This window comes from Mastomys coucha, unplaced genomic scaffold (genome assembly GCF_008632895.1).
Source record: "Mastomys coucha isolate ucsf_1 unplaced genomic scaffold, UCSF_Mcou_1 pScaffold22, whole genome shotgun sequence".
Lineage (NCBI taxonomy): Eukaryota > Metazoa > Chordata > Mammalia > Rodentia > Muridae > Mastomys > Mastomys coucha.
The window spans coordinates 187,484,114-187,496,480 of NW_022196905.1; the positions used below are offsets into that span (position 1 = coordinate 187,484,114).

The window sequence follows — 12,367 nt, forward strand, 5'->3', positions numbered from 1 at the left end:
TATATAATATATCCTATCATCTATCTAGGTATATTCTCTATTCTATCATCTATCTATCTATCTATCTATCTATCTATCTATCCATTTATCTAATCTATCTATAGTACAATAGAAAACAGAATGTGTCTTGAGGAATGTGATGTTAGGCAAGCCCTTCATTGTTTGAGCATCATGGACTATATTAACACATACTAATGTGGCTACAACATTACTAGGCAACTTCATTTCATATATGTGGCCCATTGCTGACTGATATGGTTTATGTGTTTCCACAATGAGTTTCTATGTTCTCTGTAGTTTCTGGTATCTATAGAGGTCTGCTATCCTCAATGGTAAGAGGGTGCTGTTATAAGCATTGTTCTAACACAAGTCATGACCCATAGTAGACACTAATGGACACTCATGGTTTGTTTATCAACTATCAAAACAGTTGTGGGATAGATTACAATAGAATGAAATAAGTATTCATGTGTATTTACTCACAATTTGGTGATACTTTTGTTTCTACTGTGAACATGCGTGTCACTGTAGTATGTTATAGAGCAAAATGTTTTTATAAGTGAACATGTATGTGTGATGTGCATGTGTGTAACATGTTCACACATGTGTGCATGTGTATATCTGGAAGCTGGAGACCAACCTCAGGAGTCTACTGTAATGACTCTCCACTTTATTCTTTGAGGCAAGGTCTTTCAGTTGGATCAAAATCTCACCAGTATGGTTAGAAAAGCTAGCCAGCTTGATCCAGGGCTACCTGCTCTCCACTTCTGATTACTGGAATTAAAGGCAGACTGTCATACTAATCTGTTAGTTATATAGGTGCTAGGGATTTGAACTCTGGTCTCCATTCTTGTGTGGCCAGTACTTTATTTGCTAATCTATCTCTCGGCTCTTCAAAAAGTTTTTTAAAGCACTGTCATACAGAGCATACTCTTGGTCATACCTCTCGATTTCTAAATGTATTTGCTTCTATTTTGTATTTGATGACAAGTGTGTTAAGAGCAATAAATCACAGCAGGGAGAGAAACATTTTTGAATTTCTCCTGGCCTAAAACGTGTTCCTTGAAGTTGTGAAGTATAGAATTTTCACTGTTGTTAATAACTAGCCTGTCAATGAAGTTTTCATTTCCCCTGTGCATCAATTTACATAACAGTTTTCTTTCAAATTTGTAAGTGGTTAGGTTTATTTTTAGTTAACGATTATGATTAAATTCCTAATGTTATTACCTGTGGTCAGATTGTAGTAATCGTGCTTGAAGCTTCTCTGCTTTTTGGAAACTATTGAGGTTTTATTTATGGATCAGAATATACTCAGTTTGCCTAACAATTGTGTTTAAAAATTCACATCTGATGCTCACAAGATAAGAAATTCAAATCTATTGAATTCACACCAATGATAGTAACCCCCAAATTCTCCATATAGCTTATTCACTTTGTTTGTTGTTTAGGTCTTTGATACAGGACTTCATGTAATTCGGGATAGGTGCTAACATGGTGTAGCCAATAGATAAGACTTGATTTAACTCCTGATCTTCGTGCTTCAGCCTTCCAAGTACTAGGATTGTAGTTACAAGTCATCAGGCAGAATATTCATTATATCTCAAACTAAGTTCCATGAACATCAAAGTCTTCTAGTACACTACCAAGTTCCTCTGTGTGTGCATATACATAACAGGTAAGCAGTGATCTATACACATAACTGTCTATGTGGAGTCATGGCTTCTGGCTTTTCATATGGTTGTTTTAAAACTAAAATGCTTGGTTTTGTCTCTTGAATCCCAATTCCTTTTTAGGCATTTTGATTTTAAAAAATTTGATTTTAAAAAAATTGATGCTTTCTTTCTCTTTTAGTGATTTAGTAGTGATTCATGCAGCACCCCTTTTGCATGTCCATATCTTTTATGCTAATGAGCTAGTCTCCCTAGGAGTCCCTCTGCTATATTTTGCATTAACTGGAACCACCCAGTAGATGTGATCAAAAGTGCCTGACTGTAGCCGCCTGCAGCCACACATACGAATGGGTCATCTGGAATGGGAGTCAGGGCCTGAAAAATTAAGGGTACCGGAATGCGGGAAGGGGGTTGAAAAAATGAGACAGACACATGGTGCGCTTTCAGTCCGCCATCTTTATTATCTCTCCTTATTACCAACAGGTAGGTAGGTAAAGCAAAACCCCTCCCCCAAGTCCATCATCAACTCTTGGCCCAATCAGCAGCTTCATCTTCAGTTTCTGGAGGCGGAACTTCCAGTGTAACAGGAACTTGGAGAGAGGCGTGGCTATTAGCAGACGCTTAGAGAAAGACGTGGCTATTTGTGGCAAAGCAGGGTCTGACAGACCCAGCCCTCAGCTGGAGGAGGGTCACACCTGACTACCTGCTTCCTGGTGGACCCCCCCCCCATTTTATGTCCCCCACTCTTACTCACATCCACTTAGAAGCCATTTTCCCTGAGCTGTAAGCAAGAGCCACATCTGGTCTCCCGGAGTCTCTTGATCTGGCATTTCATGGTTTTCATTGTTTAGAAGTTCTCTGAACTTTATAGCTCACACTGATGTCTTTGTCTTCATACCCTACCCTACCCCAACTCCTCCCTTTATCCCCCATAGCCTGGGTTGTGTCTTTTACACTGTGTCATGGACAAGGATGCAAGCAAGACTGTCAGGAGGAAAATTCTGCTCCTCACTGAATCCCTCTATCCCCTAGGAAGTGGGCACCACACACCAGACACACTTCGCACAGCACAAGCTTCCCTCTTTCCCATAAGCCTCTGGACTGCTCTGAAGAGGAGAAGCTGACTGATTCATTTTTGTTTCCTCAGCCTGAACAGTTCATAGGAAATGCCAATGAATATTTGCTCAACAAATGTAAACAGAGACTGGTTCACCCCTCCGCAGCTCTATGTTCACATATTCTGACTAAGTGTCTCTTCCTCCAGGACAACTACTTCTGCTTGTCTGAGAGTCTGCAGTAGAAAACTTGAGCAGATTCACACCAAGTTTTTGACTCTTTTATATTTGGGAGAGGGAAGGTTGGCTCAAAGCCCTCTCTTTAACTCAGTGAAATGGCTTGCTGCTAGAACTCTGAAGTCCAGTTGTTCTTTATCACAGGGTAGTGGAATATTTGCTTTATAATTCCCTGGATGCAAGATACTACCCAACACATGTCTCTTGACTAGGCAAGGGAACATTAGACTAGAAGATGATATTTATTGAAAAGCTACAGAAAAATAAGATATTTTGGTATACAATTAATGTTTATATTGTTTCTTTGGGGCAGTTTCTGTCATGAGACTCCAAAATTACACTGGAATGGCATTTAAGATACTACTTCAGTGAAGCAGAATTATAATTAAATATACTACTACTAAAATAAACTAGTTTATGAAAAGGTACAAAAATATTTTGACTGATGTGTGTTTTATGGAATAGGCGCTTAGCCCTACTCCAAGTATTGGAGACAATAACTATTTTCTATTTTTTTCTTGTTAGGCTGTGAAGTTGAGATTCTTGGTGTCAGACCGACTTACTGCCTAGAATATAAAAATGTCCCAACGGATATTAACTTTGCGAATGCAGTTAGCGATGCTCTCGACTCATTAAAGTAAGTGTCCCAAATTTCTAGCCAAAACATTGTTATTCCTTGTTTTTAAAGAAATTGTGTATGTGTGTGTGTGTGTGTGTGTGAGTTAGGTCCTATGTAACTGGAGTTGTAGGCAGCTGTGAGTCACCTGACATAGGTTCTGTGGACCAAACTCTGTAAAGAGCAGCAGCAAAGTCTCTTGCTTTGTTTTGGTTTTTTGAGACCATGTTTCTCTCTGTAGCCCTGGCTGTCCTGGAACTTGATCTGTAGACTAGGTTGGCCTTGTCCCCTGGCACGTGGACAAATGGTACAGAGTGTGAAACATCCTAAACTCAGTGCACAAATCACTGGCACCAACAGCAGTGACTGCCTGTGATTAAGACTGTCTTTCACACCGGTGATCAATTAGGTATTGGATTCTAGGATTGCCTCAGGTACAGGGATGAGCAGTTGGGTGAGATTACCTCCAGAGATGACTGATGACTAATACTTCACTTCCTTTTCTGCCCCAACCTTGAGAGTGGTTACTATTCATCCAAGATTATCAAAGGAAAGAGCAGGACCCCATCCCATGCTGATTTGGAGACCCTGCTACCTGCATGAAGTCTTTCAAATGGGGGTCACATAATGGTTTAGCACAATTGACATGCTAAAGAGAAAATGGCTTTACAATATTAAAAATTAAGAAAAAACTAGGGCTGGAGAGATGGACTGAGCAGTTAAGAGCGCTGACTGCTCTTCCAGAGGTCCTGAGTTCAAATCCCAGCAACCACATGGTGGCTCACAACCATCTGTAATGAGATCTGATGCCTTCTTCTGGTGTGTCTGAAGACAGCTACAGTGTACTTACATATAATAAATAAACCTTTTTTAAAAAGTTAAAAGAAAAAACTAATTTGTTGTATTTTGTTTCTGGTAGTATTTAGAAGGGTCACAGTCTGGGGAAAGTGAACTTTTGAGCAAATGCCCTTTACCTGCTTTTATACATTGTATGTGTTATACGATGCTGGCTGCTACCTCATTTTTTCCTTTCTCTCTCTCTCTCTCTCTCTCTTGCTTTCTTTCTTGCTTCCTTTCTTTCTTGCCCACAAGGGCTAGGGAACTATGTGCTTACAGAGCTAGTATACTGTGTTGCTGTCTGGTTAATGCAAAGCAGACTTGCACAGCACGCGTGGCTGCTGAACAGGGCTGGGGCTTCAGAATTGCTCTGTGCCTTCTCAGTGCTACTTCCAACCTCACCCAGATGCTAGCCATCACTATACCCCACTGCCAAGAGTAGTACAAGCATTTGGATTACAGTGTCACATAAACACCTCCAAGTGTCCCAACAGCATGCTTATCAGTGTATGTATACATATCTCACATTTACCATGTGTTTGAGATTGAATGGACTCTGTATCCAACTCAGCGGTCACAGGTAAAATAGCAGAGAGTGCCATGTAAACTCCAGACCAGTGGTGGCCAATTTAATCAGACATTCTTATTTTTATTAGCTAACTTCCACCAGAAGGCTAGAGGAATTAAAAATGGGGCTCTCTATCGCTGAGAGAAAACATGTGGGTTATTTTTTTCCTTTTGCTTTTCTTGGTCAAGGAATACCACAAGATAATCGGACTCCAGGGAGATGCGTCTTTATCTCAGAAACGGGGAGATGGGGAAGATTTTCTGATTGTTGCTATTGTCTTGGTGGTAGTGGTGTGTGTGTGTGTGTGTGTGTGTGTGTGTGTGTGTGTGTGTGTGTATTTGTGTGTGTGTGAAGGTTCCTCTAGAAAGAAAAGGCCACAATGAACTGCAACTCCGTGGAGTTGGCCTCAAGATAGGTGTTCATGTGGTATGGTCTGGTGCTCTACTTTCCCAATTCAAGTCCATTCATTGGGTAGGAATGCTAGGTGCATGTCCTTGAACTCCACGGACTGTTACTCACAAAGTCTGCAACCTAGATGAAGCCTCTGGATTTTGACAGTATAGACCTGGCAGGATTGGGTAAAACTAATGCAATTGTTGTGAGGAGTCTCCGTACTGGCCAAGTTAACAGAGCAGCTGAAAACAACTTCTTTACATGGAGGTAGAAAGATCATTTCTAACATAATCTAGGTCCTTTCTCTTTATGAAGTGACAAAGAATGGAGATGCCGACCCCTACTCATCATCATTAAGCTAGGGAGTATTGGAGTGAGAACGGGAAGACCTGACGCCACTGTCTGAAGAAGGCAGTGGGAAGAAAAACAAACAAATGAACAAACAAACAAAAACAGGCCCTTTCTTCAACCTTCTTTCACTTCCTTCTTAGAAATCAGACTAGAGATTAATGCTTGTGAGTCAATGCTTTTACTCATACAAAAATCAAATCTGTTGTCTTCAGGAATGAAGTGGTTGACAGTCTTAGCCAGATTAGAACAATCTAGATCAATCACGATCACTCTGCATGTAAGAGCCTGTGCATGAATTTGTGTATGTGGTGCAAAGGAATCGAATTCTTGTGGTAGGTGTGTTTAGGCAACACTGTGGAGTAATTTAGCTTCCCATCAGATAGCCCTGTCTGGTGCAGCAAGTTCAGACACTAGAGTTCTTTTGGTTCAGCTCTATTTCTGATTTCTAATTATTATTTGAAGAGCATTTGGAAATTTCCACACATAAGTGTTCACACACACACACACACAGACACACACGCACACACGCACACGCACTGCTCTGAATATGTATTGTCCACATAGTTTGACCATCCTCCAGAGAGAATGGGACATGGAATAGATATGACAGAGCTTAAGAGAGATCATTTAGACCTTGAACACAGTCTTGCCAAGGGACATTTCAGCAGCAGTCCAGGCAAGTCAAGAAGCTTCGCTTGTCTGGGCAAGAGGAGATAAGGCAGCATGTGTGTTTAATCTGGGCATTGCCATTTACTGCTACCCATATCCCTGCAAGATGCTACTTTTGAATTTAGATGATTTTTTTTTCCTATCGCAAAGAAGAAAGACAGAGATGAAAGTTGACATTTTTAATATCAACAGCACTGAGACAAAAGGCTCTATTCACCTGGGATGTTGGCCTTAAACTCATGCACAATCCTGCCCCAGCCTCCGAAGCTACTGGGACTACAGGCGTACGCCACCACGCCCGGCTGAAAGGCTTTATTCACATTAACCTATTTTCCTCTTTTTCTACTATGTTATGTAGATGTTCTCCCCATCTGTCCTGGTTTGATTTTCTGTTGCTGTTCTAAACCTTAGGAACAGAAGCAACTTGAGGATGAAAAGTTTGTTGTAGTCTACCATTATAATCAGTCCATCATCGTGAGAAGTCTAGGCAGGAACTCAAACATCATCTTGGAGGTAGGAACTGAAGCAGAGACTATAGAGGAACATGGCTTACTGGTTTGTTTTCTTGGCTTGCTTGGCTACCTTTTTGTTGTACAGTCCAGGCCAACATGCCAGGTTTGGTCCCACCCATAGTGGGCCTTCCTACATCAATCAGCACTCCAGAAAATGACTCACAGACATGACTATCGACCAAGCTGATCTCTTCAACTCAGCTTCGCTCTAAACAGCTATGTCTAAGTCTGTATCAAGCTGACAAAATTTAACTATGACACCATCTCACAAAGGCATCTCTGAGTCTTGAAGGTTAACTACCTTCTGTTGACTTCACAAGCGCTGAGGATAAAGTCAGTATGCAGGCTCTTCTGGAAGAGGCTGAGGTGGGATGGCCTTCCAGGGCCTTAGCTATGTGTGAAGTGACTGAAAAATGTGTCTTCCTAATCCTACAACCCAGTTCATATCACATCTCCGAGATGCTTTGAAAGAAGAACCAGACAGGTAGAGGAGGTTAAGCATCATCCTCTCTGGGACCATCATCATTGGGCTGGGGCTTGTGCAGGTTAGGGAAGGGTAGTGCTTTGAATGAGAATGTCCTCATAAGCTTATGTATTTGAATGTTTGGTCCCCAGTTGGGCGAATTGTTTTGGGGAAGAATTGGGAGGTATGTCCTTGTTGGTAGAGGTATGTGACTGTGGGTGGACTTTGAAGTTTAAAAGTCCATGCCACCTACATCTCTCTGTCTCTCTGTCTCTGTCTCTTTGTTTCTCTCTTTCTGCCTATTGCCTATTGGTAAGATATAAGCTCTTAGTTACTGCTCAAGTGTCATGCCTGCCTGCCTACCTGTCTGCTGCCATGCTCCCTGCCATGATGGTCATAAACTAACCCACGGAAACTGTAAGCAACCCCCCTCCCCAATAAATACTCTCTGTGATAAGTTGCCTTGGTCATGGTATCTCCTCACAGCAATATACCAGTAACTAAGACAAGGGGGGATTCAGTTTTATGTCTCTAGCAGCAGCCAGCCCCACTGGTGCTTTCTGAGCCCTGTCACTACACATAAAGACTCGGCAGGCAGGGCCCCTGCAGACAGTGCCACTCCTGCTTCCAAAACCCAAGACAGTTCATGGTCCATATCACTTGATTTGTCATCTTGGAAATTCTGTTTGTAGGAGGCTCATGGTTCAGTGAGTTAAAAAAAAAAAGTATCTGGTGCTAAAGACCAACTAAAGAATAATTTGTGGAGTAGGACAAGAGGGATCAAGAGGTAACCAGGCATCCCTGCCTGCATGGAGGGAGTAGTAACTGCTTCCAACATGGTGCCAAGCAGACTGTACATGAAACACATGTAACCTGTTCAATGGGGCTCTGGAATCCAGGCCTGGTAGTACAAGACCATAATCCCAACTATGCTAAGACAGAAGGCTCAAAGGTTCAAGTTCTGTCCGGGCCACAGGGAGAGCTCAAGGCCACTACTTAAGTACTTTGGTAAGTAAGGAATCTTAATGATGAAGTACCTGCCATTCTTCATGAATGGAGTCCAAGGTTAATGCCCAGAGTGGAAAATAACAACAGCACACCAACAAATAGCACAGAAAAGCAAAGAAAGAGAGCTCTGGGTGACAGCAGCAGGGGACACCAGCTAAGAACTTTGGTTGACCTCTGAACCACTGCATACAGCTCCGGGGGAGTTCCTTTGGCCATCTCAAATCTCAGAACACCAGTCAGTGTTGAAGTTAGTAAAGGAACGGATGGATGGCAAGATAATTCCTTCCACCTGGCAAAGGAAGACAGATCACGCATCTTAGCTGGGTTCCTCTTCTCTATAGACAGGCTAAGAGGAGTAGAGAAGCTTTGCTCCTCCTCCATAGGGATGAAACTCTGCTACCTGCTCAACCTACATACTCAGGAACAACTGGAGGAAGGCATTCCTTCTTCCTTCCTTCCTTTCCTCCTCCCTCCCTTCCTTCCTTCCTTGTGTCCTTCTTTCCTTCTCTGTGTCCAACACTGCACCAGCAGCTCATTCAGCACCCAAGTGGCAGTGTATTAGTTGCTTTTCTATTGTGTAATAAAACACCATGACCAAGGCAACGTATAGAACAAAGAATTTATGTGACTTATGGTTTTATACAGTTAGAGTCCATAATGACAGACACTGCACAGCAGCAGACAGCAGGCATGGTGGCTGGAGTAGAGACCTGCAAGCTAAGAGTGCATATTGCAACCACTACCACAGAGCAGAGAGAGTGAACTGAAAATAGGGGAGGATTTTTACTCTTAAAACCCATCGCTGGTGACACACTTTCCCTAGCAAGGCCATACCACCTAGACGTCCCTAAACATCACCATCAGCTGGGTGCCATGTGTTCAAATACATAAGACTACAGGACACATTTACCATTCAAGTCACTGCAGGTCAGTTTCCCAGACAGAGAAATGGAGGACTAGAGATAATTTTCCCATTCACCTGAGATATCATTATTGAGAAGGGAAGCCAGAATCTGAGACCACACTTGTGCCCAAGGTAATTTTCACAAACTACCACATTCTCATCCCATTTATAAGACTTGCTTAGGGTGTTCTTGCTGTAAACAGACACCATGACCAAAGCAACTCTTAAAAAGAACATTTAATTGGGGCTGGCTTACAGTTCGGAGGTTCAGTCCATTATCATCAAGGCAGGAGCATGGCAGCATCCAGGTAGGCATGGGGCAGGAGGAGCTGAGAATTCTACATCTTCATCTGAAGACTGCTAGCAGAATACTGACTTCCAGGCAGCTAGGGTGAGAGACTTATGACCCACACCCACAGTGACACACCTACTCCAACAGGGCCACCCCTTCTAATCCTGCCACACCTGCTAATCTCTGGGTCATGCATATACAAACCATCACAAGACTTATGGCAAGATTCAAATCAACTTACTACTGATGGCATGAGAATATCAAGGTAATGAGGAGGATATGAGAAATGCATAACTGAACACAAAAGATGCTGAAGAATGAAGAGATATGGATATTGTTATGTGTAGAAATATCCATAACACTGAGAATGATAAAACCTATAATTTCAGGTGCCCAGCCCATCATCAAAAAATTTAAATTTTATCTTATAGGTTTCCAGCTAGGTTTGCACAAATCTGAATGATAAGCATGAATGAAGTCTTGACTTTTAAGCTAGTGGATGGGACAGTGCCCCAACATGATACTGAAGGGACACACTGTCATATCAAGGGGCCTTCTTTTTAAACATTAAATCATCTTTGTTAACAGTCAAGAACTAAAACCATATCTTTAACTTGCTTCCATTTCCCTCTGCCCAGTTCTTCCCTCTTCCCAACATACTTAGGTAAGAAAAATGGATACGACATTATGAACTTTTTATATTGCAAAGTAATCTAGACAGAATTATAAGGTGATAGGAGACTTGGGTGTCCGTGAAACCCTGGGGTTGGAGGCCCCCTGCAGCTTTCTGGGAACTAGGTTTGATAGCCACATGTCCTTCTGGCATGATTCCTAAACCTCAAAGCTGCAAATGGCCAATAGCAGACACGCAATCCACCTCACCCAACCCTATTACAAATGAGCTGACCTGTGATAAAGACCAGACCCACATCGGAAACAGCTGGCTACCAAGAATTTATCTGCTAAACTCCAAACAGGCAAGAGCCGTCAGCCCTGGGAGACTTCAGTCCCTAATGAATCAATGAAATCTTAACCCAGAAAGCTCTCACATGTGTACTCCCCGTAATACAAGCATCCCAAATCAAGTGTTCCTGGCATCTGAGGTTGACAGCTTCCTGAAACAATGCCATCAGGTAAATTGTGACACTTTCCAGCTTTCTGACCACATAGAGATTTTCAAATGTGATAAACAGCCTTGGAGAAACCAGCCTGCACTACAGTGCACTACAAATACACCGCAATACAATGAGTTAAAATCAAGAGACCTGGGTGTATTTTATTAAACTCCAATGCCACAGTAAACCTCACTTTAGTGAGTCACCAATGTATTAAGTGGGGTTTTTCCAACACATGTAGGGTCTGTGCTGGAAGTGTGGACTCCTAAACAGATGATATAGTGAGTGAACCAGCACATCTGGAATGCCTAAGATGCACATCTGGAGTGCCTGAGATGCCAGTACATAAAGCAGATAAATGTGGAGGCTTATCTGCAGGACAGCTTTTATGGACAGTTCCATTGTGTTCAGATGTAGTGAGGGAGGAAGAGCCCGGAGCCCTACCATGGACCATGAGCAACTTTTTCAGCATATGGATGAAATCATATTACCTATTACTAACTTCTTCCCACCACCTACACACTTGTGGGGCCCTAGAGGGACCTTTTGTACCTGACCATGTATAGATGTAGATGCAGAGGCAGTTTGAATTAGTCATTCTCACATTAGGGTGTACGAATAATAGCATTTGTGAGAAAAATCCAAATACTAACATAACCCAAACCATACTGTGGAGGAGTGTGGTAACATGGCTTATTAATGAAGGGTCAATTTGTTTTGTTCTAAAAAGAGAAAAGAACATTTGACTAACAGTTTCACTTCGCTCAAAACCAGAGTTTTCTCAGGGCTGTAAATGATGTACACCCAAGTGCTCAGTAGAACATGAGGCTCTCACTAACATGTATGTGGCCACAAAGAAGGAGGATGCCAGGCAGAGACTTCTCTGGAGTCTCTTCCCTAGTAAAGAAGACGGAGGAGATGTGGATGGACATTCAAAGGCCTAGTTTACATTTCCAAGTTCCAACTCTGTCTCAGAGATTGGCCAGAGAGTGAGAGACTTCTAGAGCCCTCTGAAGTCTGCTTTTTCATGTGCAAATCTGTAAATGTCCTTCTGTGAGGACTCTTGTCCCTAAAGCTCCAGGCCTGGAAACAGTCAACCCATAGACACAGAGTATCTAGGTGACAATGAGGATGTCTCCTAGTGCCCTTTCTTGCAGCTAGCTTCTGGGCATTAGTGTAAGTCATATAACAGAGCAAAGATTTCCAAAGGTCACTAGAGCTGAGTGAGATGGACCCCCTTTGCCATAGGCTGTTGAGTTGACTCTTAGCAATAACAGTGGTCATGTTCTAGGGACCTGGGCTTAAATCCTGGCTTCCTCTTCTCATACTGGCAAATGTTTAAAACTCTTGAATTCTGGAGCTTATCTAGCATGCATGTAGCTCCAAGCTTGATACCCAAAACCACATAAATCCAGTTAACCAGCTGAAATTCCAGAACTTGGAAGAACTGGAGGCAGGAGGATCTAAAGTTCAAGGTTATCTTTGTCTATATGATTCAAAGGCAGCCTGGAATACATGAAGCTCTGTCAATGATGATGATGATGATGGTGGTGGTAGTGGTGCAATACAGTGTCAATAGCCCATTTAGGGTACTTGGGGTTTTTTTTTTGTTGTTTTTTTGTTTTTGTTTTTTTGGTTTTTTGGGTTTTTTTGTTGTTTTGTTTTTTTGGTTTTTTT

General features: G+C 42.2%; 1 protein-coding gene across 1 annotated transcript in view; it reads left to right on the plus strand.

Annotated features, from left to right (window-relative positions):
• Enpp6 (ectonucleotide pyrophosphatase/phosphodiesterase 6) overlaps window positions 1–12,367 on the plus strand; it is a 112,828-nt gene that overhangs the window by 63,329 nt on the left and 37,132 nt on the right. Inside the window, exon 3 of the mRNA XM_031342886.1 lies at window positions 3,488–3,599. Within this exon, the coding sequence (XP_031198746.1) occupies window positions 3,488–3,599 (112 nt within the window). The remainder of the gene's footprint in view (window positions 1–3,487; window positions 3,600–12,367) is intronic.